This window comes from Nothoprocta perdicaria, unplaced genomic scaffold (genome assembly GCF_003342845.1).
Source record: "Nothoprocta perdicaria isolate Ctin4 unplaced genomic scaffold, notPer1 scaffold_32, whole genome shotgun sequence".
Taxonomy (NCBI): domain Eukaryota; kingdom Metazoa; phylum Chordata; class Aves; order Tinamiformes; family Tinamidae; genus Nothoprocta; species Nothoprocta perdicaria.
In genome coordinates, this window is record NW_020455555.1 from 412 (window position 1) to 25,790 (window position 25,379).

Sequence of the window (25,379 nt, forward strand, 5' to 3'; positions counted from 1 at the left end):
CTTTTTTCCCTACTTGCACTTGGTCCTTACTCTGAGCACTTTCGTGAGACTGTCCCCAGCATTTTGCAGAAGTGACTGGGTGTCACTGTCACCGCTTGACTGCAGAGCGGGTGCTGTGTAGAGCAGTAAAGTTACCTGCTTGGCATTAGAGGAAATAGGTGTCTGAACCAGGGACAAAGCTCACATTTGTAGACTGATGGGTTACTGCTCTATATCACTGAAACATGCAAAATCTCATATGCATAACAAATACTTCTAAATATTTCTAAAAAATAATAGAAGATGATTGGGGGAATATTTTAAAATGTAAGACCGCCTTGCCAGAGGGTTTATATGTAATGTTATAAACAGCACCTGAAATAAAAAAAATTATTTAAGCTATACAAAGAAAATTATTACTTTTTTAATATTAGCTACCTCTTTCATAATAACTGTTATGGCTAATGTTCAGGCAGCCCAAGGTCCCCTCATTTCAGAATCAGAAGTGTTTGAATTGAGGATCCCTCTAATTCTCAGGAGTCGTCGTTGTTGCTGCGCTTTGTTGCCCTGTTAAATTTCACCCTGTTGCATTTCAGCTACATGCTAGAAGAGAGCACACAGATTGCTGCAAGCCTTTCTTTTGCTTTAGTTGCTTGTGAGAATCTGAGCTTGTGTCTGTATTTGATTAGGTGGAAACATCATTGGCGGTCATGGGAAAGGCATTGGAAATCTTGGAATTAAGTCAGGACATGGGATCTGCTACTGCTACCCAAGACGGAACTGTTATTGTGAGAAAGGTGATATCAAGGGTAAGTCTCAACATTATCTTTTGTTGTATCATTAATCCTTCATTCTTTTTGTATCTGCCCTGTATGCACATTCAGCAGAGTAAACTCATGGACAGGTTAATAAGCGATATCTTGGTCACAGGCTGCTAATAAAAAATTCATTAAAACTGACACCTTGATTTTACCATGGAAATTAAAAACGCCCAGGGGTTTTGCTTCTGTTCTTGACTAAAGATGCTCTTTTATCCCTTGCTACGTAACAAACAGCTTGGCTGTCCTTTGCTTTCCAGCTGTATTTGCATTTCAGTGGGGCTCACCTGATATTTTTAAAAGATAGCTAGAGGAATAAGAACAACTTTCTGTGACTTTAAAGTAACCCAGCCTCCTAATCATTTCTGAAAATCTTAGGTCACAATTGTCAGAGGTAGCCAGTGCCTACTATGTTAGGGGGAAAAGTGCATTACTTTATTCCTTGGCCTTTACTCAAAGCATAAAAACTTCTATGCATTTCTTTGAAACACATGGTCTGGAGGTTAAAATGTTTTAAATTTGTTTTTGCTGTTTAACAATAAACTTAATATATGAAGTATTTTGCATCTCTAAAACTGAATTATTATTTTTTTTTAAAAAATGTACATCACTTTAGAAGTGATTATAGCATTAGGCAATATTTTCAGAAGACAGTATTTTGTTAAACACAAAGCAGAAATATTCTGAATCTTTCTTTTGCATATAAAAAGATGAAGAAAACCGTTTTTGATGACTATCATAATAAAAATTCACCCTGGAGTAGATTTTAGTTGCTAGGCTGATTGGTTCTAACATAAACTGTTACCCATGTGCAAAGTCTTGGACGTAGGTCTTCAGAGATGCATGGGGTATCAGAACACCGGCAGGCTGAGTTTTAAAAGAGAGTCTCAGAAGCAGATCGCGCTTGTAAAACTAAGGAATATTGGGTCAAGTTAACTAGCTGTCATTACACTTGAACTACAGATAACAAACTGCCTGGTGCCTGAAATGGAGACTGCGGTGGGCATAGACCGGTCCTACTTTGAGAATTAGATGCTGGGGTTTGCTGTAGCCTTTGAAATAATTTTGTATTCTGTTCCTGCTCCAGCTGCGTGTGTTGTGTGAACTGCCAGCAGAAGTGGGCAACAACCAATAAAGGTCTAATGAGCTGTTCTTGGTCTGCAGAGCAATTATGTGATGACGTGTGCAAGACTGTGATAGCGGGGGCTGTGCTGCTGTCCTTCATTATCTCCGTGCTGCTTTCCTCTTATTTCATCCATCGTTACCACAAGAATTCTCCAAAGCCGCCTATTGCCTCAGCAGAGATGACTTTCCGGCGCCCAGCCCAGTCTTATCCCATCAGTTATTCCTCTACTAATGTCCGTCGGCCTTCTTTAGATTCCATGGAGAACCAGGTGTCTGTAGATACCTTTAAAATACCAGTAAGTTTGCTGTTCTGTTGTGTGCTCTTTTTGGATGCTTTTCTTGTTTCTGAAGAAGGTTGTTTATTGTACACAGAAAATGTTATGGAAATCTATTCATAGAAATATCCAACTCAAATACTGAAACAGAAATGACACATACAAGGAGGACCTTGTGCTCCGTTTGCTTTATTGTTTTTCTTGGTTTGTACATCTGTCACTGCTCTGCAGCTGTATGTCTCAATAACACAAGAGCATTTTTCTCAGAAGAACTCTTAAGGGAAAGTCTAATTTCACAGGTAAAACTGATACGACTGCCTGTGAAGTCCAAGGCTGCATATTCGTAGTTATCTGAAAGAAAGCATTTATCCTGTATCACTTAATGTTTCATTGGAACCTGTTTCCCAGACCTGTAAATATCATCCGTTACCCACAGGCTACATTTGCAGGCCTGTTCTTTGAGGATGTGATTTCAAGGTAATGGAAAAACATTTGCAAAATGCCAAGGGATTTTTATACGAATACATGGATATTGATAAAAAGAGCAACCCAAAATGTTATTCCAAGGTGCCTGTTCTTGAAGGATGGCTTCCCATTAAACATTAATGACCACTTCTGTCTGACTTCACCTTATGGTACTCCTTTTCTGTCCTGCAGGAAGACCCGAAGTGGGAATTCCCTCGGAAGAACCTGGTTTTGGGCAAGACTCTAGGGGAAGGAGAGTTTGGAAAGGTTGTTAAGGCAACAGCGTTTAGACTCAAGGGAAGAGCCGGCTACACCACCGTGGCAGTGAAAATGCTAAAAGGTATTTTTCTATATAAGTCTGAAATGATTTGGAATCTGTTTGGAATGTCCTCTGAATGGATTTTAAAAGGGGCTATGATGAAGGTAAAAGCTGGGCTGAAGCCGGCCAGTGATGCAGCCTCCATTTCTTCCAGCATTCTGCTTAGATTCTCCCAGATTTCTGAGTGTAGGAGCTGGCATCCCATTCGTACAAACAAGCAGTTTGCATAAGTAACTCTAGCTCATGTTCTGCAAGGACACTGTCTCTTAATGTAGCAAATGCATTTAATTTTGTTTGGCATTGATGGAAACACTGCAAGGGCTTGTTAGAGTTTTCTGATTTTTTTTTTCCTCTACCTCAGTTTTGTGACATGACTTTTTAAGTAAATCCCATTATATTCATGTCCAGAGACAGAATATAACTGCAGAGGCAGAACTATTAAGTTATTCACTTACTTTCCTGATTGTGAAATCCAGTTCCTTTGTACTCCCTGATCTGTTATTCAATTACTAGGAACTCTGCCAAAGTGGCTTGAATAGCCCAGTACTGTTTCCTGCTGTCTTAGTTTGTCCTTAGACTGTAAATCTGAGGGAAAAGAAAAGGTATAGCTAGACGGGTTGAGATGACAGTGTGAGACCTTGTGGTCTTGTCCTGTCCCTGTTCAGTATTTCTTTCTTTTTTTTTTTTTTTTTTTAGCCTCACATATGTCTGCTTCTTTCCCATCCTGAAAAATATATTGAAGGAAAAAGATGAAAAAAATATTTGTTTATTCTCTAATATAAGAAATCTGCAGTATTTCTGTACTTTTCAAGTGGAAAATGTTGAAACCTGTGATTTATGCCATTTCTTATAGTTGTATGTGACTAGAGATTTTACATATTTAGTATGTGGACCCAGTTTCTAATAATGACATCTCTGGACATCCAGTGGCAGTGATGAAGTTCTTTGGAAGTGTTTAAACCTGTTACCTCATCAGGTCATTTTTTTTCTCCATATCCTGAAAGTTGAAATAGATATTAAAATGCAGCTATGTCCTCTGTGGTCTTGTATATTAATTCATAACTGCATGTAATTCCTAGATATCAGCATCCAAGGAAGAGGAGATATAAGAACCTTCAAATGCTAGAAGCTTATAGATGCTAGAAAACATTTCTGCTAGGCAACTAGGTCTAGCTGGAGAAGGCCGTCCATATGCTACTTATAAATAAAAACATGTAATTATAAGAAATGCTATATATCTTATTACCATTTCTATGGCAATAAGCAATTGATATTAAGCTTAGGGTAAATAGCAAGTTGAGGGGGGAAAAAAAAAAAAAAAAAAAAAAAGAGAGAGAGAAGATCTGTTTTATCCTGCTTTACAGTCAAGCTGCTGCACACCCCATGAGTTTACAGCCAGGGTGCGTGCCCCAGCTCCTGGAGTTTGGTGGAGGTAGGATACACAGAAGAGGTCATGGTAATAAGTCATTTTGGAGATGAAGACTAGTCAAGCCCTAGCTGTGATGCTCATGTAACTTCCTGTGTTTTGTTAGGAACAGAATAATCATAGCCTTTGCGTGCTTGTTGTCAGTAATTTGCTATCATATTTGCATCAACAACAGGTGACTGGGCTAAGATTGCAAAATATACTGGTAAAACCATTGTTTTTACTCACAGATGATGAACATTCAGCTTTCCCTAGCTAATAACAGGGTCAGAACTGATAGCAGGAAGGAATAACCCTCTAAGAACCTCACTGTATGAACTGGTATGACATTTGCAGTAACACTGATGGCTCTAATTAATTCCTTTGCAAATCACCTGAAAAAATCCACTTTTCAAGTTGCCCGTGGAGAACTTTTTTCATTACTTCAAATATGTATTTGCTTTATACGCCAACATTACACATTCTTTCCATATTAAATTAATTGAAAGAATCAGACTAATACACACAAACAGATGCTAGGGGTTTTTGCGGGGAGCTCAGGTAACAGCTCTGTACCGTGTTGCTGCTTTAAGCAGGAATGTATACCAGCACACTGGTAATGCAGAGGTAGAGTGTGATGGGAGACAACAGATCATGTTCGTTCTTTGTTTGATCAACAGAAAAATCTTGATTTTTCTTAGACTTGTGAAGTTTAGATTGCTCTGATTCAACCCCCAAAAGTTATTGTAGAACACTGGAAAAAGTCTGTTGTAACTTTGACATCTGCAAGGCACTGAGGACTCTGGTCCTGATTCTTCCCTGATCTGTTTTTTTTTTTTTTTGTATCATTAGTACCAGGGCAGAGCAATGACTATAGGAGATACCAAGCCAGAAGTGCAGGTGTCCCATTCTCTTGGTTCTGATATAAGTGACTGCAAGGTGCTGCTGAGGGGCAAGTTTCTGTTACATGGGAAACATGTTACAAGGTCCAGATATGCAGAACTGAGCTCTCCAACCTCGTGCTAATCCCAAGCGGATGGTGTGATCTCATAGTTCAGGCTCTATGCAGAAAATCCCGGCCTAATGCTTTCCTAGCCACATTTTTTTCTCTTCATGTTTTCTGCAGAAAACGCTTCTCAGAGTGAGCTGCGAGATCTACTTTCCGAATTCAACCTTTTGAAGCAGGTGAACCATCCTCATGTCATCAAGCTTTATGGAGCCTGCAGTCAAGATGGTAAGTACTAGAAACTCATTTCTAAGATGAAATTTATATTAGAAGAAAATAAATAGTTCTTCTTAAGCAGGGCTTTAAAATGCAGAACATCTTATAAATTTGCAGCTAGCTGAAAAATGAAGTCATGTAAGGACAAGTGATGTTTGCAGGGAAGGGAAATGTTAATTCAGTGTAACTAAGCATTATTACCTTGGATATCCTCAATATTCATTTCAATTCTGAAATTACTTTAAAATTAACCATTGCTTTGCTAATTCTCTTCTAATTAATATATATTTTTATATTATGCTGATACTCAGTAAATGTTTTAATTCTAGATTTTATATTAAAATAAATAGAAATTTATATTTAAAGTTTATTTTGGCATTTGTATTATGACAATGCACTAAGTCCGAAGTCAAGGAGTGGGACCTGCTTTCTTAAAAGGACAGCTCCACCCTGCAGATGTTTTGTTCAAGTACAGCTTGCCAGGCAGATTGATACTCAGTTTCCCTCCTACAATACCACAGTATTGGTGTCCCTCTTGCTGTGATAATTAGCTAATTTATTTGATCCATCTTGCTTAAATAGTTTGTGACTTTTGCAGCCTAAAATCACAGTGTATATGCTGCAACTTTGGGCCCTGGCTTCTTTGCCCACCCAGTTCTGTTTCAGATGGCACTACTAGCTGTAGAGAGAGAATGTAAATCAGAACTGAGTCATCTCTGAGTCTTAGGAAGGTAATGAGCCAGCAGAGGGTTGTGTTTTTTCTTTTTAGTACCATGTATTTTTCCATCATTAGGGAAGTGATCTGTTCCTGAGTCACAGGCTTTTAATAAATATCAAGTTAATTCATTAACATGAGGGGTGGGCGGCCTTTCATATAGCAGACAAATGTATTGAGCCTAAAGCACAGAGTGGATATTATTCATGTGGATAATGGGGATGAGAAACCTACTAATGGACTGAAATGTTGGAATATTTCTAATGCTTTGAAAAGACCTCAAATTAAACACTGGAAATAGCAGATAACTTGTGAGCTCCGTGTCACACACTCCAGAAAAGGATTTTGTCTTGGGGGTGGTTTGTTTGTTTAAGTTTATCTAAGTTCAGTTGTTTTACAGATCTGCTTCAGGCTGTTTTTTTCTTTATATATAATCTCAAATTATCCACGTGAGGGAATGAGTTACAGCCTGATTTCTGCTTTGATTTAGGCTCAATGCTTTTCATGCTTGCTTTGCATGGAAAACATAGGCTACAATTATGTATTCTGTGGCTGATTCAGTGCCTTATACTTGAAGGACAGAGGTGTCTGGAGCCTCTCACTATTAAACACAGTCTGTGCTGCATAGAGTCTTCTATGGGAGAAAAAGAAATGCCATATATTTATTAATCTATGGTTTGTTTATTTCAGGTCCTCTGTATTTAATTGTGGAATACGCTAAGTATGGTTCCTTGCGCAGTTTTCTCAGGGAAAGTCGAAAAGTAGGACCAAGCTACGTGGGCAGCGATGGCAACAGGAACTCGAGTTATTTGGATAACCCTGATGAGAGAGCCTTAACCATGGGAGACCTGATATCGTTTGCCTGGCAGATATCTCGCGGAATGCAGTACCTCGCAGATATGAAGGTAGGGATGGCTGCCAATAGTCAAAGCCTGCCCTTGTGGTAGACGTCCACATCAGCTCCTCCACAGGCATCTAAACACTGCTCTTGGTTTCTTTCAATAGCTTGTCCATCGTGATTTGGCAGCCAGGAATGTACTGGTGGCAGAGGGACGCAAAATGAAGATTTCTGATTTTGGCCTGTCCCGTGATGTATACGAAGAAGATTCATATGTCAAGAGGAGCAAGGTACAATGTCCTTCCAAATGTCTGAAAACCAAGTCTTACTTAAAATAGTAGATTATAGGCCCATAAAATGCCATCCAAAGGGAGAAGGTTTGCCAGTGCTACTTGCCAAAGATTATCTGAAATAAATCCTATTTTGTCTGCCACAGTAAGTTATGATCAGCTGCCTAGATACAGTTCTTTCTGCTCACAGTGCTCATGGCAGAATTCAGCATATGGTTATGTTTCATCTGTAGGACTGTGTCAAGGAAACTTGATGGAAAAGACTCTTCCGTGGCATTGGGAGACATCCTCTTGTTGTTGAGTCATATTGCTGCTTCCCTAAAAACACAAAGCAAACAAAAAACCTTGAGGGCAGTAACTTGGAGACTCAAAAGATGAATTACAAATTGTCATTTATTTGTGTTAAAAGATATTTTCAGATACAGCAAGCTAAATCACCTTGCATCATCCTTCTCCGTCATTTTGCATGTTTCCCCAAGCATTAAATGGGAATCTTGTTACAAGACAATCATTTGGGAAGAGGAAAATTAAGTTTACCTGCCTTTAACTGGTGGCCATCTGGGGAAAAAAAGGAAAAAAATATAGTCGATAATTAGATAACTTAAATGTGTGGAATGAGTGATGTTCAGTGATTAGAAACCTGTTACAATTGTTCTGTTCATGGCTTTGCTTGCTTGTTTGTTTTAATGCAATATCAACTCTTTCAGTCCACTGAAAAATATGTGAGATGGACTCGAGTGGAGAATCTGTCACAGTTTTGAAGATAAATGTATTGGTTTTCCACAGGGCATCTTTATTTTCTGACCAGTAATTCTTTTGCTACTTTTTATCTCCCAGGGCCGGATACCTGTCAAGTGGATGGCCATAGAATCCCTATTTGATCATATCTATACAACACAAAGTGATGTGTAAGTGTAAATTCTTGTACTTTGTATGGTTTATGTATGTTTAAGGAAACAAGGGAAGGAAGTACAACAATTAATTTTCATGTGCTCCTGTATCTCAGTCAGGCCCCAGAGTCCCCTCACCTGGTTCCAATGCAGTGGGAAAGGACACAGAGCTGCCCAAGGTGGCACATGCTGAATCTTTGCTGGGCTCAGTGCAGGATCAGATACTGCTGCTCCTTTCTCTGAGGCGAACGATGGTGGTGACTAGTGACCCAGCAGACACTGTACAACAAAGTGTTATTTATAGAATATTTTGTATTCTCCATTTTCTGTGCAACCTGTGTGTCACTATGGTTGCTGATAGCCAGATCCTTCACCGTGCATCCTTGTCCATAGTCCCACTGGGCTACACCTGAGCTCAGCAGCACACCCTGCACGTCCCTGATGCAGCACAGCACCCACGTTGCCCCATTCATGGGGCAGGTGCTGGTGCTGGGCATGCAGGCTGCTCTGGGACTTGGGCATATGTCAGGTATTACCAGCACTGCGCTGTGCAATTCCAGAGAAAGTCTGATCATCTGCTGTAGCTCTGCAGGGCCCATGGCTCGCTGGTGAGGTGACCTTCGTGGGGCCCTTCCTTACACCAGTCAGTGATCCAAGGTTGTTACCAGGCAGCTCCTCGTCCAGCAAAGCCCCTGCAGAACAGGATGGAGATGGAGAGAGCAGGCTGTAAATGAAGTCCTCCCCAGCACTAGCTTCGCAACTGCCTTTCCAACAGTGGAGCAAAGTGAAAAATAAATTACATTTTTGCAGCACGGAATGCTATTTTGGGTAGTTACACTCACTGGAAATATTTTAGGAACATGCTCTATTGCTTGTGGTGATGCAACGAGCTTTTAGTGAACATATAATAATATACTCAATAACTATCCCAGAATACTGTTTTTCCTCCTATTTTTCCAGTTTCTTCCCTTTAAAGCCTGCCTATGTAGTTAATGGTTAGCAGTGCTTAATAGCAGTACCACTTGCCAGCATTTACAAAATCCCTTTTTGCTCCCGAGGTTGATGACATCAGTGGAAAGCTAGCCTGCTGCCTTCCTGCTCGTGGGTTTTTTCTTTTCTGGCTTTTTCTGAACACACATTTATTCATCAATAAACATAGCACCATGGGATTTTTTTTTTCATCTCCCCTTTCTCCTCCCATACTACTTGACTTGTAAAATGATTTGAAAATGTTTTAGCATTCTGTAGCATTCTAGTCCCATAAGCCCATTTACTAAACAAGTTGAATTAAGAAATTACTCATCTGATGCTTCCTTCCATTCTGAAAAATTTCTCTTAGCCAAAAAAAGGGGATTTTTAAAAAATAAAATCTGTGACACAACAAAGTTTATTTGGCTTAATCATGGGCAGAATTACAAGCTGATGGCAGGGCGTAATTGCCTTAATAGAGGTCGTGAGGAGGTATATTAATAAAGTATGTCAAAATGTTATAAAGATTCATTAGTTTTCAAGAATATGCAAATTAATTATAATTGAATCCAATGAATGGTAACAGGGAGAAAAGCCACTGCTTTCCATTTAAGATTGTGTGAGAGTGGCAAGTGGCTTCTGCACACATTTTGCCAGATAGATTGGCTGGAAGTGAAGGTGCTGCTGGTGACTAAGATCAACAGCTGGGACGGATAAAGACACCCCACCCCTTAGGTCAGGCAGTGCCCCTGGGCCTGGGCAGGGGCTTGTGCCACCCTCTGAGTTGGGGCAATTCATGGGCACCAGCCCTTGTGCTGCAGCCCCCTGCATAGGACCCTTCCTTTCCGCTCCTGGGAAAGGTGGTTTTCCCAGGATACTGTTGGCCCTCGCAAAGGGATCTAAGAGGAACATCCCACATACCCCAGTTCTAACCTTTTTGCTGGATGAAGCCTACACTACACTGTTGAACCCTACCACTCTAAATGAAAGCTCCTTTTCCTCTTTTCCAGGTGGTCATTCGGAGTTCTGCTGTGGGAGATTGTAACTTTGGGAGGCAATCCTTACCCAGGTATTGCTCCTGAGCGACTCTTTAACCTCCTGAAAACAGGCTATAGAATGGAGAGACCAGAAAACTGCAGTGAAGAAATGTAAGTCATTCTCGTTTTAATCAGATTCATAAAATATCACTTGAATGGGGAAAAGAAAGGGTCAAAATCAATACTATGTGGATGTTCTTCTGTAGAACTTGCAGTTATGGCTCGGAAGTATAATCAAAAAGATGGAGTACTCAACAAAATGTCAGGAATTAGCAAACGTTAAACTGCAGGGGAAGAATTGGATGCTTGCTGAATGCTTGCAGCTACAGCCGAAGTGCTTGTAGGTTATCGAAAAACACGCTCGGCAAAAACTGAAAGCATGCCTTGAATATTCCAAACTTCTGAGGGTGGCGTGAGGAGGAGCCTTTTGTTGTACATAATAATAGGGGAAACATGCAAGAAAACGTTTGAGTGCTTTCCTGCAAATGAGATAGGTGTTGCATCCTCTAGAGTTACTATTAATTGTCTGTCTGTTCTGGCATTACACAAGAGAAAAGATATCTTGACCCAGAATATTTAGCAGTAAAAACTGTAAATATTTAAAAATGTCTCTGTTTCATCTCAGCAGAGAGCAAAACCTCATTCCTCCAACATGGTATAATATTGGTGCTTTCTAGGTTAAGCAAGTTGGTGATGTCTGAGGTTTTTTTTCTTCAAACCACATCATGATTTTCTGAATGTTTTTATTTTTTTTCTATTGTGCTTAGACATATATCTGGCAATCTTTGAAAGCCTCCTTTAAGGACCACTTTTTCTTAAATTGCATGCCCTACATTAGTTTAGGGGAGTATCACTGCAGAATTAGTTTAGGGGAAGATCACTGCAGAAAATCTGATGCTCTTCAAGAGCTTACTGTAGCTCTTGTGACTGCTTTTTTCCCCATTTAGAAACACTTTTATGACTAAATCATTTAGTCTTGAGTATACTTGAGCACAAAAAATAACATGAATAGGGCACTAGGTAGAAGAGTCACGTAAGCAGGGTTTAAAAAAGAGCAGATTTCACTTGATTGTAAAGCTTTAATTCTTCTACCCCCTTTTTTCTTTCCATGCTGTGTGCTGGAGAAGGCAAGGTGCCTCTGAAAGAAATATTAGATTAAAGACAGAATAATAATCAAATTATGAGATGCAGCACCAGTTGTATATGGTGATAGACAAAATCCTTCAAAGTCATTGGCAAACACAATAAATTAGAAATCTGGCCCGCTGCCTACACACGAGACAGTCCTTTCTGAAAATGAAAGTGATGAAAGAAACCTGAGACCCTGGTCTTTCAAGGACAGCCAAGTGCATCATCATTTAAACCCATAAAGAATAGTAGGAAAATAAATGCTTGTTCTTGTGAATGTCAGGTCTTGATTCGGGAAATACTAAACAAGAAAATGAAAATTTCTGTATTATAAATGATTTGAGTAGACACATGACCCACTTGCAAATATTGACTTTTTTTTTAAATTATTGTTATTATTTCTTTTGCCCCACCACATGGCGGGGTGTCACAGGTACAACCTGATGTTGCGCTGTTGGAAGCAAGAGCCAGATAAAAGACCAACATTTGCTGAGATCAGCAAAGAACTAGAGAAAATGATGGTAAAAAGTAGGGTAAGTGTGTGTGCAAGCTTGTGTTTTTTTAAACTTTTCTGATACCTGAGTTTGAATATAGAGAAATAAGCAGCAGGTATTTTTTAGTTCTTGTTCTGTTTCTTTGTAGGTTAACTTAATTTTCATCAAGTTTTTAACCATGTAAATATCTAATTTCTTCCAAATCTTTTGAAAGCAGCCATATCTCATATAATATCCTGGGTGACTTCAACCCTGAATGTATGCGTTGAATTACCCTTCATGTCTAGCTTCCTTAACCAGAAAGAAACAGATTACTGTGAAAAGATAATCCTTAATTGCAATACTGAATAAATAACTCATGAGTGAGAAGCATAAATCACATTTCTTTGAATGTAATTTAATGATATGAGGATGGCAAGAGAAAAAGGAGAGTTGTGACATACCCCCAATCAGATTTATTTTAGAGTTACTGGAATTCAGTAGAGATTTATCATGGAATTTCTGAGCACCATCTCACTCACACTTTGACAGAGCCTCAGCTATGGCTTGTTCTTCCAGCTTGCTCAGCAGTTCAGTCCTGGCTTTCCTTTGTCCTCACACGTACCAAGTGCAGAAGCCCTAGTCCCTTCTGCAAACCACACACATATATACGAATTGTGTCTTTTATTCCAAAATTGACATGTGTCATTAAATTTCTGACTGAAGAGAACTTGAGGCTGAGAATTCTCCTTCTGATTCATGAGAAGAACACACACAAATGAATGTGTCCTGAAGTCCTAAAATAAGCCCAAGTTACATACATATATACATATATATAACATGTATGTCTATGTATATATATATATATATATGAAAACCACAAAAGGCATACGTGCATGTGCATTACTTGCACATACCCACAGAATGGTAGAAAAAGTACTATTTCTGGTTTTGCTTTGTTACAGATGGTAAATAGCATGTACATATGTTAGCCATTATAAAATTTGAGAATGTGTGGGCAGTTCCTTTGGTTCCAAAACATTCTAGTAAGCAAATGGGGATAATTGTGTTCAAATTGTGAATGTGAAGATACATTCTAAATTAATAATGGCACAAGTCTGGCTGATAGCTGCTGTGATTCAGTATGGAAATGATCTTCATATATGGTGACTAACTCCTAATACAGAAGTTGGCAGGGTTTCTGAAATTCTCATTGTAGTTAAAACCAAAGCCAATCCCACACAAAGCTTTATAGATTAGTCATATTTTCTTGGATTTCTGGGCTAAATATATTTTTCTATTTACAAACAAATTTGGGTAACTTTACCTTTGTAAGGTTCAAGTTAAGTAAATTTCCAAATGAAAGCCATTTTGAAAGGAAAAAGTAAAATTCAGAATAATCAAAAATATTTTTCCCTTTTTATCGAAACCATTCAGAAGTATAGATGAAAACTTGTCAGGTTTTATGACTGATGCAATTAATAGGTTTTAGAACAACTGCAAAAGCTTTATTTGAAAGCATATCCACAGCTCTGATTTTGTACACAATTATGTAATAGATTGAGTACAATGATTAGAAGATCTAAAGTCAAACAAGTCATCACAACCCTTTAACCTGGTTATCTTATTGCTGTGCAGGGAAGTATTAATAAGTTTAGCCTTTATATCCAACCAATAACACTGCCACTTGCTTTAACACAGCCTTTTATGTATTTATTTTTTAGGATTACTTAGATCTTGCAGCATCCACCCCATCTGATTCCTTACTTTACGATGACGGGCTCTCAGAAGAGGAGACACCACTCGTGGACTGTAATAATGCTCCCCTCCCTCGAACCCTCCCTTCCACATGGATTGAAAACAAACTCTATGGTAGAATTTCACATGCATTTACTAGATTCTAGCAACAGAAAAAAATGATTTTTCTTCTGCACTGTTCTCAGACTCTGTAATCCCATTAGAGTGTTCCTTGTCTGAATGAAGCCAATCAAAATTTGCTTGGAAGCTTCTTTTGAGTTTTTTTTTGTTTGTTTGTTTGTTTTTTTCTTTTGGTAAATGTCAAAGTTTGCATCAGGATCATCCTTTAGTCATTTTGCAACTGTGTTTAAAATAAACATTTTTAAAAGGATGTGAAAATAAGTAAAATTACTAGATATCATATATTAAAAAAAAATGATCAGGGAAGTATTCTCAGGGGAAATATAAAAAGCTAATGAGTATCTAATTCAGCTATCCTGCTGGGGGGTGGGGGCTAGGAATGTTTAACATACTTTAGATTCTGCACCTCTAATTTAAGCAATAGACTTTGTTTTTTCAATACCATTTGTGCCACAGTTCAATGCTAGGACCGATGTGCAAAATTTTTAATATATCAAGACCGTTTCCTAAAGTTCAGCTTCTTGTTAATGCAATTTGGATTCATAAGCTGAAATGTCTATTTAATGTGTCATAGAATGCAATCAGAGTATTATATACAGAAGGTACAAATACTGTATATAAGTATTATATACAGACTGACTCAACATATAAAGTCTTTTGAAAAGTGAATTAACAATGGGCGTTTTGAAAATGCACTCAACTATTTTCACGTCCTTTGATTTATTATGAAAATGTCAGTACTAAATCCTGATTGAATGATGTAGCAAGTGTTTTTAAAAAGAACATATGCTTTCATATTGTGATGGTGAGATGGACAGTAAAAATGGTTCTTGCCAAAACTCCTATATTTTGTCTCCTGATTAAATATTCTACTTGGTTTTAGGTATTTACTAACATTATAGACTTTTTTTTTTATTTTTTCAAGCAATATTACTTTTGAAAAGCTGGAACTTTTAGCTTAAAAGTTGTCATTAAAAATATAGCTTTGGGCCAATTTTTGATCCACATCCTAGCTATAACTTCCTAGCTATAATTCTTTTTAATAGGTTGCACCATATCAGGTTTATTTGGGGGCACTTAGCGGCCAGATTGTCACAAGAATGATGTATCTGAAAAGTTGCTGTGAGGGCTGATGGCGGAAGCTGGATGATTAAATAAGCAACAAAATTGGATTTGTGTTTTGCAGACATCTTGACCCTCATGTGGTTCTCTGCTTGTACAGCTGGATCAACATGGTGCTAAGCACTCTGTTTGCAATTCAGTGATCTCTCATTCCTAAACTGAGAAGCAGAGACTCAATGGAAATAATCACATGCCTGAAATACGCTTAAATGCTGAATCAGGACAAGAGTGCTCAGGACTTTGTTGGACTTGACTCAGTTGTCAAATCCTGAGATTTCTCAAAATTAAGCAGGGCATCTCTGATGAGGGTAAGAGAGTGTCCCCAGAAATTCATTAATGCCAAGAAAAGGCACCTATTTAAGTAATATCAGTCATTGGAATTTACTTTGGATCCTGTCCCAAATAGGTTTATTAATGCTTGGAGCACTTCCTGTATAGCAAGAACTTCCTCTTGTAAAGCAGTATATTGCTACATGATACTTAAAAGAGAGAATTGCAGAAAGCTGGAGACTCATCAGAAGAAAAATTATTAGCATTTCTTATGCAGGTGTGCACACATGCACTTGCATATACACACACACACTTTTTTTTTGGTCTTTTAAGAGAGCACTTTATTTTTTTCAGGGTTTTTGCCTGCAGGGATTTTGAAACATCATTTATATCAATTGATTTGGGACAAAATCCAGTGGACTGACTTAAAATATTGAAGGGAGTTTTGCCAAGGGCCTTACTGTCTGCACATGAAGTTATGGTTCTTCAGTGCAGAAAAAATTATCTGTTTTCATTTTTAGGCATGTCATACCCGAACTGGCCTGAGGAGAGCCCCGTTCCACTCACAAGATTCGATGGCACTAACTCTGTGTTTCCAAGATATGCAAATGATAGTGTATATGCTAACTGGATGGTTTCACACTCAGCGGCAAAATTTATGGACAAGTTTGATAGTTAAAATTTGCTTTGTGAAAGGTAATGGACTCGTGAGGGGAACAAATACGCAAAGAATGGAAAGTCCATTGTTTCGTTCTTTGTACAGTCAACACCTACCTTTTAAATTGGCAAAATCTTCTACTGATACTTTCTAAAATATGTTATTCATGTTGAAGACTGTAATTGGTGATTTCCCCTTTCAGAAAACATATCAAGCTGGATAAAAGTTGTAGTTCCAGTACTTCTTTTTAGACTGCCATTTTGCATATGGTTCCATTTGGCAACTGCTTACTGCAAATGGCCTTGCACTTCATTCTCAAGGTTTTTTAGATTAACTGTCCTGTATTACAGCTTTCTGGGATGGGAGAAGGTACTCGAACTGCTACTTTTATAGTGGCTGTTAGCCTATGACCACTTGATCTAGGCAGGAAGCACAAACAATATATGGACGGGAGGGGGGAAATACGCTCCCAAGTTAGTGAGCTTGGTGTCGAATGAGGGGGCTGATGTTGGCACTAACGAAGCCTGTATCTTGGTTTGGAGGCAAACGTTAAGTAACTCGGTAGAGAACTTGAGATTCAACATTTGAAGTCTTGTAAAATGTATTGTCTTGTCTTAATGAGAAGAGAGTTTGTTTTATTAGTCTTAAACTACTCTTACCTTTAGCACAATGGAGATAAATTTGATAAAAGATATGCTGTATGGACTGATGGCAATCAACCGTGCTCACCCAACAATTTATTTTCCATCACGTACATCTTACTAGGGTCAAAATGTACAATCTTGTACAATCATAATTCCTCTTATGTGTTCCGTACGGACTGTACAGCATTTTTGGACTGAATTTCAGTACACAGATTTTGTTTGCGGTCATGTACATTGGGTTGGAGTCCTCCTCTCAGCTCAGAATTGGATGCACTGCCACACACGAGACACTGCCGTGATATAGCTCCAAATAACCCTTACTGTCCTGGAAGTCAGGAGTAAGCGACACTTGCACAGCAAAACCGTTGTTAGTTAACCCATACAAATACAATGTCTCTGAATTTGTTAAAGATGAAGGGAAATATAAAAATGTTGTGCTACAACATTGACTTGATATTTAGGAAAATGATCTGCCTATGGGTCATACGGTCGATGTGGAAGAGTAAATGATCAGCACTATTTTTGTCTTTATTTGTAATCTAATATGGTTAAAGATAACTTTTTCTTTGCTAAAAATATTGGGACATTAATCCTGAGTGACTCATTGTTAGCGTTGTGATGGTTATTCTAAATAATCCAGTTCTACCAAAGCTTGCTCCTGTCACTTACAATCCAGTTTAGCTGTTTTCATATGTTGTTTTGTGTGTCAACTTTGTTTCCATTAAAGTCTGTGATTTCAGAGAAGAAAAAAAAAAAAAAAAGAGTCAAACTGCCAAAACCTTTACAGAGATTTTCACATGCCAAAACTGGGATATCAAGTGCTGTATTGGAATTTAAACAACTTCACTAGTGTGTGTTGTCTTTGGGTCTGTCCTAGTTTTTGACAAGCACTGCAAACTGTGGCTTTTTCTTTGTACAAACAATTACCGTGTCGTGTAAAACTGATGTACAGAAAACACATATGGCTATGTATGCAAAAAGGGTTCAGTTGTGATATCATGGTGATCCTCACTGGCATAGCACAGCTGTCAGAACACTGTAAGAACGCATAGCTTTAAAATAAAAGCGCTGAAAATGGAGCCCATTAAATGGGCTTTCTTCCTATTGAGATAACTCTGAAAAAGGGAAAGAACAAGTAGTGCCTGTGACAACTTTGCTTTGTCCAATTCTTGTATTTTTTTTATCTGTTAATGCAAATTTTTTATTTGCCATGAGCAGTCAAGGCAACAAGATTTTTATTTTTTTTAGTCTTTCTTAAATGAAGAATTTCCTTTTGTCAGCTGTCTCCAGCAACAGTATTCAACTGGGAGATGTGAAGCATCTAATCTGAAAAGTTTTTAATCTGAAGTTACTACTCTGAAAAGTCCTGTGACAGCTTTGTTGGACAACAGGTGAGTGATATTGTAATTAATACTGAAGTAGTCAGTATAAGAAGGAAGTGTGTCACGGTGTTTCAACGGGAACCAAGGTTGTTTCAAGACAACCGTTTTAAGTGCATTTTACTTTTCTACAAGGAACAAGTTTCCACCTAGGCACAAAAAGTTGTAGAAGTGAAAACCATTACAGCGAGAGCAAGTAATGTGTGTATTTGGAATAAATGCAGTGATGTTGGCAGTAGGTGTTCCTGGTAGGTGAATGGCTGCAGTGGGAGTCTTTGTTCATTCATACTCAGCCGGACAGGCTCCTCTGCCGTCCCACTCTTGACCCCTGGGAACTGACCAGCTCCCAATGGAGCATGTCCTGTCTCCCTGCTGTCATCTTAGCGCCACAGGGAAGTGCCAGCTGAGTCTCATCATCTCTTTAGATACATCCATTGCTGTTATGACAGGAGATAAGTATCTAATAAACACAGAGTGGTTTGGGTTTGCATACACCCAGAGCTGTCACGTTGTTGTGAAAACAAAGCATTATCCTCACTTGTGTGGGCTTGTAAACATCTCATGGCTTTAAAAGCGGCAGCTCTTAAAGGCAGTTGGCACTTCTGACAGGGGCCCTCACTGTAACCATCTCCTTTTGTGACTCCTCCTAAAAGTGCAATTATCTCTGGCTGGAAACATTTGAATTTTGAATTTCAACAAATTCCCAGCAACGGGTTTAGGAAAGACAAAATATCCACATCTGAACCAGATCCAATTTGTGTTTGGATGCAGAAAAGGTAATTTGGCGCACATGTATTTCCCTACGTCTTGGTCTTATATTGGTAAACCTTTCATTTAGAACAACTCAAGAAAGTTGGGACTGTTAAACTTGAATTTGGGACCCATGTTTTGATAGACCCTCAAGTTTGAGTTCCTGTGGAAGTTCAGTCTAGATCTGGGTCTCTCTCTGGCTTTGCACTCTCCAGTCTGAATTTTCAGCATTTCATAAGTCAAATAAGCACTCTTTAAAACCCTTTATAATGTTTCAGCTGTTCAGCTTTGGGAACAGGGCTTTCCCTCCTTGCATCATCTTAGTTAAAAGAGTTTCATGTGTTTGTTGATTTACTGTTTTCTACCTGTGCCAGTTTCGTAACTGCCAATGTAAGTTCCTGTCTAAACTTACAATGCTTTATTTTAGAAATAAAACTGAATCAACAAACTATAACCACAGCATTTCTTTACTAAAAATCTTGGTTGCTTGGATTTGAGGATTTTTATAAAAAGCTTTTCTGAGGAAAAACGTGTGCCATCTCCCCAGTGTTTCAGATTTCATTTTAGATTTTCCAAATATTTCAGAGAATTAAGCCATAGCCCAAACTTAAAAAAGAAACAGAGGATTCTCTGATCCTGCTTGTATATCAGCGCCCTGTATTCAGAGTATTTCACTTAATTGATAAAATAATGATGAAGGGATGTGAAGTAATGGCATGTAGATGTTGTAATCTTAGAACTATTGAGGATGAAAATGTGGGAAGGCTGGAATCTCCCATCAGCAGAGAAGGCCGCACGGCTCCCTGAGAAAGCCTGCAAAGGGGTGATGCTGCAAGGCCCCTGGAAAGCCCCTGGAGTGTAATGGAAAGGAGCGGGAAAAGCTGCTGCGAGGGAATTCACAGGGCAGAGAGACACCAGCTTTATGTTTTTAAGGTGAATGCAGCTGAAAGAATCAGCTGGCAAGCAGCTTCACTGCCCTCCAAGGTTTCTCCAATAATTTCTTGGTCAGGAGTGTCAGTGATTGACTGGACACAGTGGAAGGCAAGAATGATTCTTTCTGCTATAGAGGTGACCAAACAACTGGTAGAGGTTTTAGGCTCAGGCCAGGAAATCTGTTAACTACTTAGCTGGTTTCCCTCTACAGAGCTGGGTTCTGAACAGTGGCGTGGGCCAGGGATAGCACAGAGTTGATGCTATTATAAGGATTTATAATTTAAAAATGACAGTTGGAAATCTCATTGTGTTGCTCTTCCAGGATAGTTTGTTAAAATGAATTGTGAAAATTACTTAAACACTGAGTAGAAACAGATTATGTGGATTTTTGTAAAAACACTACTGAAAATATTTCACTTTACATTGAAGGACATTTATCACCCATTTACAGGCAGGAAGATGTTACAAATAATTAGATGGCAACAAGTTGTCTATAAAAGACAACATTTTAACCAAAAAAAAATAATTCTTACATCATTTCCTCAAGTCTTTTCCTGATGGTTTACTAAAAATACCAAATTTAAAATATTTTGAAAAGCTCAGCTTTAAATAAGGAGACTATTTGTAAGAGTTACTGTTTAAATAATAGTAACTCCCAATAGCTCACAATAGAAGCTAAATTTTTTGTTCAGACACTTGACCAAATTTAACTCAGCATTAATCTGACTTTGTTATAAAGATCCGTGCATTTTGAGTGTGCCTGAGTGGCTGTAACACAATTGCAATTAATTGCTCAGGTGTAAGATGCAGGAGTTGCAGAAACACAGTCAATAGATGAAAAACTTATCCTTTCATCACTATCATATGGTTATTCAACACTGCAAATCATTGCTAGGTTAGCAGTGGTAGCTGGGACATTCTTGTAATTTAAGTTAAAGCAAGAAATTTTTTTTTTTAACTTGAAACAAAAATTTTCATTTATAAGCATTCAATTCTTTCTACTGAATGCTGCTCAACTCATATATTCCTTCATTTTAAAGGGTAGTAGGCTGACAGATCAAGTCTTTGTCATTCCTATTCTAAAAATAAAAGCAGGAAAGGAGAAGCAGGAACAAATTTTCCTTGCTCTTGAGAAGCAGGAATGAATACAAGAAAAAAATAAAAGCATCTTGCTCTTCAGTGCTCTTATGAATTTCTCTAAATTGCATTTCTAATATAAAATATTGCTTGGAATTAATTTGATGTGGATCTTTTAGTTAGATAGGTGAGCCCAGGGGCAAGATTTTGCTTAAAAAAGTAAACAAGGGTAAGTCAAAAATTAAATAGCAGCTTGTGATATAGTTAGGAAGGTAGCGCAGGAACATTTCATCCTGGCTTTATAGAGCAGCCCCTTTTTACTAGTGGGTGTATTAAGCAGGAAAAGTATCTCAAGCAGATAGCAAGCCAAAAGATCTTGATAATTTATATCTTTTAAGTACAGTTCACCACAGATTGCATGGCTTAAATCTTCTTTTTATGTATCCTGTTTCATTTGAAGAGTGATTGATATTGCTTCATTCATGGATTGATCAAGCTTCTTTCTGAATTGCATTTTCAACAGTGAATTCTACCATCTAACGGGTAAAAGTATGTATTTCATAGACAGAGCTGTAAAACATACTATTTTATAGTTTTAACAAGTTACTGTTCTGTAACAAGGTCAAGGGGGAAAAAAAATGTGTTATTTTCACTCTGTTTTTCCTAGTACTGAGTGTTGTCCTTTAGACAAAATCCTCTTAATTTGTGTTCCGTTATAGATGTAGAAGACAGGTGCCTGTACCTTCTTCCAGAGCAGCTTTGCAGTCAGTATGTTTCTGACAAAATTGTCATCTTTTTGGATTAAAAAAAAAAAAAAGAAAAAAGATGTCTAGAGCACTTCTTAGTGTCCTTAGAAAAAAGGTATGTAAGAAAGGCATCTTTACATAAATCAGTACAGAAATTCAGTCTGACACATGTGGGCTACACTCTATACATCCTCTTTGTTAGTCGTGCCGGTGTGAATATTCTAGCACGGCTGCAGATGAGCAGTGGGGCCCTGCACCATATGGACCCGTTTGGCCTTCCAGAACAAACAAGGCCGCGTGGCCAGGAAAAGGATCAGCCACCGTTGCAGAATGCAGCAGGGTATTGTGTTTGCTTTCAGCTGGAGCAAGGAGGAGCATGTTGGCACTTGGTCCAGCTCTTTGGAATTACTGCTGTACATTCCTGTTCGTCTGCAGCGTAAGCACTTTTGCTTCTCCTGCAGTATTGCTTCTGGAATCCATTTTATAGCCCTAAAGAGCTCAGCGAGCACTGCTTGCTAACAGTAATGATGTATTGATTTAAAAGGAGTTCTTTTAAGAGATGGGATCCCAGCAATTCAAATACAAACATGTTTAATATTCACAGTTGCCCTATGACAGAGAGAAATCAGCCTTTCCCTTTGGGAGGAACATACACCTAAAGAACAGTTACCCTCCTAGGGACCCTCAAGGTTCATTAGCAGAGCCTGAGATAGAGTTTAGCTTTCCCCAGCCCCAAGGGAAATGAAATCTGCTGTAAGGCACTGCCTCTCCTATAGCCCCTCATAGCATAGCCCATAACAAGATGTGTTTGCACAGGACACCCAACCAAATCATTATAGAATACAATTTGGAATAAAAGGTCACAATGCATGTTATAAGGAACAAAATAGAATTCAAGATGACCAAAATGCTGTAGGATGGTTTATTTCAGAGTACTAAAAAATCCTTATGCTTTTGGTTGCATTGCTCAGTATCACTGTTATAAATAATTTGCAATAATTAAAACAAGGATAAAGAAAGCAGCTTCACATGGGATCAATGTTGGAATTATGCCACCAGTAAGACTGAGCTGCAGTATTTGACAAAAAGCTCTGTGTCGAGGCAAACTAATGACTATTGTTTGGCAATTAAAGCTCTAAAATCCCAAGCAAAATAACAGTCTATTTTTCTTATTTCACACACACATTTCATTTTGACTCAAGAGGATAAGAGAACAAAAATATCTAGTGTTGAAAGACTGTCTTTCTTTCTCTTTGGTCGCATTTACATTGTTCCTTCACTTTGGCATCATGTTCTCAGATCAGCTCTTCTTCTATTGTTTCTTCCCTTCCAGCCCACGCATCTGCTTAAAAAAAATACCCCCAAAACCACTAGAGCCTGGAGCTACTGCTGTTCTGGAAAACTCTTCTTCTTTTTAGAATCGGTTATTGCTAGCCACTTCCTTTCCCCCAGCTGTAGCAATTTAAGAAACACCCCTGCATGAAGTTTAGCAAAACATTTTTTTAAAGTCTGCCTCTACGTCTATAAAAATAATCATCCTAGCTTTCTAATATTTCTAATTAAATACAAAGCTGTGTCACCTTTACGTTCTTAATTACTGCTTTCAGATGTGAGGATGTCTGCAAATACTTGTCTAAGAAGAATCCCACACTAAAATGATTTGTGTTTTAAAATACAGGCATTTCCTAAAGGCTTTTATTGAATTATTTATTCACAGAAAGTCCCCTGTTGGCCTGTAAGACCAAGACCAAATAGGAACTACACCATTTATCAGGATAAACACAGGTCTGAGTTACGAAGGAATATCTGATCTCGGAGTAGCTCATTTTGACAGAAGAGTGTGGAACTTAATGTAACTGCAGTGGCGTTGTGTTTCGCACTGTGGTAGCCCTCCCACAGAGAGGGCGGCCAGCACCAGGAATCCTGGCGTGTAAGAAACCTGTTCTTTTTCCTGCTCTTAGTCTGAAGAAAAAGGAATTAATCTTTCTGGAAATGGAAAAAATAGTATATTTTTTTATATATTTCTATAATATTTATAGCATAAGATAGAGGAAGCTGGCACTCGAAGAAAATATATTCTGTGGACAACCTCACTTAAGTCACTGAAGAGATCTCTCCCCGTAGTGGCAAACTAGCCATTGCACAGAAAACTGGTGGCTGAGAAGCCTGAAGGATGGACAGTATTAGAGTGTTTCCCCTCCATCAGTGGGTGATTCGGGACTGCCAGAGGTTGTTTCTGACCCACATCAGGGCATTAGATAATGAGACTGGCTTGGTGGCAGTGGTTATTTCCATTCTGTTATCTTCTTGTACTTGCATGGAATATTATGTCTAGAGAACTCTGCAGTCTCCAGTATCAGTAGAGCAGTATGGTCAAGTGTCTAGTGAACTGCACTTACCAATGCACAGAGCACAAGTAAGAGCTTGGAGATGCTCAGTCATCTCTAGCAGGCGATACTGAAACCTGGTTTGAAGCCAGTTTTAAAACAGGAGTGTATTTACATACTGTGTGTTGTTTGTTTGCATTTAAAAAAAGTAAAAAGAGTGAACCTACGTTTATCTAGTTCCAGGAGAGCAAATGTAGAAATCTAAGATCTGCTAATGTCTCTTCTCCAGAGGCCTCCTTTTATTCTGATGGGTATCTGAGAACGTAGCTTCCTGGAAAGCTTCAGAAGACAGTGAAACGCCTACGTCAAGGGCTGGTCACACCAGCCTAACCACTTTCAGCAACAGGGCACCTTTCCTCTGTGCTGGTTTGCTATCTGCAGCAAATTGGATGTTAATGGAACAGGGCAACAAAGCCCTGACAGCAGAAAGGGGTAAGACAGTTCTCTGTGCATGTGGAAAACCCCTATTTATTTATGCCCTACGTATTCAGGGCATTCTCTACAAAGACCAACTTTGCTTGTGCTGTGTGGGGGTCTGGAATTCCACCTGAACAGACATCACTCCTAGAACGTTAAATCCTCTTGCAGGTTGTGCAGCATGCGGAGCATGTAGCTCTCTACAGATGAACTGGTTTAAGCGTGCCTGAAGACTAAAGGTTGCTCTGTGCTAAATAGGATCTGTGACGAGGCCTGCAGATAATGTGCCAGGAAAGGCAGCTCTGGGGCTGGGAGCAAAGCAGGGCTCTGCTGCTGAAAGCCCTGAACACCCACCCTCGATTCGTGCAGGTGAGCGGTTACCGTTCAGCCGGCAAAGCCCCGTTCGTGCTCGTGAGGCTGAAGGGGGAGCACGGCTCTTCGTGGGATGTGGTTAGCAGCTTATGCCATGAGTCACCTTTTGATTGGGAGGGTTAGAACCATTTGATACACAGTTAAGAAACCGCGTCACTATCTGATGCACTTGCTGAGTTGTTCTTGGCCTTATCGCGTAGTTACAGATCATTCCAACATACTCGTGTTAAGGGTGCCTGGATAGTATGAGCCCTGCAGAAAAGACAGTGCTAATGTTAGGAAGAGGTTCTTCTGGAGGTGCAGAGCTGCAGCAGGGAGCCAGGGAGAGGCCCCAGCTGCTCCCAGGGACACCGAGCGCAGCGGCAGAGCGGGGAGGGTGCTCCGCTTCCCGGCAGAGCACCCCTTGCAGCCTCTGCCCTTGTGTGCCGGGCACTGGCACGCTGCGTTTCCGACCAGCAGTGCTGCCAGCTTGGGCAGGGCCAGGGGGCGAACAGCCGCGCCCTAACGGCCCCAAGGGCACTAACGGCCACGCGCTACCTAACGGCTCCAAGGGCGCTAACGGCCGCGCGCTACCTAAGGGCATCAAGGGCGCTAACGGCCGCGCCCTAACGGCTCCAAGGGCGCTAACGGCCGCGCCCTAACCGCTCCAAGGGCACTAACGGCCGCGCCCTAACCGCTCCAAGGGCACTAACGGCCGCGCGCTACCTAACGGCATCCATGGCGCTAACGGCCGCGCGCTGACTGAGGGGCGCCGCTTCCCCTCTCCCCCCGCTCCCCGGGCGCGGCGCGGCGGGGCGG

The 25,379-nt window shown here is 39.5% G+C and overlaps 1 protein-coding gene across 1 annotated transcript; it reads left to right on the forward strand.

Annotated features, from left to right (window-relative positions):
- Positions 1-668: 668 nt before the first annotated feature.
- Positions 669-17,599, forward strand: RET (ret proto-oncogene; the record flags this gene model as incomplete). The annotated part of the gene is made up of 11 exons (XM_026043064.1): positions 669-788; positions 1,962-2,218; positions 2,855-3,002; positions 5,513-5,620; positions 7,014-7,228; positions 7,329-7,451; positions 8,289-8,359; positions 10,321-10,458; positions 11,909-12,008; positions 13,673-13,820; positions 15,740-17,599. Coding segments are annotated over 11 exons (1,586 nt in total), but the record flags the coding sequence as incomplete, so codon positions are not given.
- Positions 17,600-25,379: the final 7,780 nt, after the last annotated feature.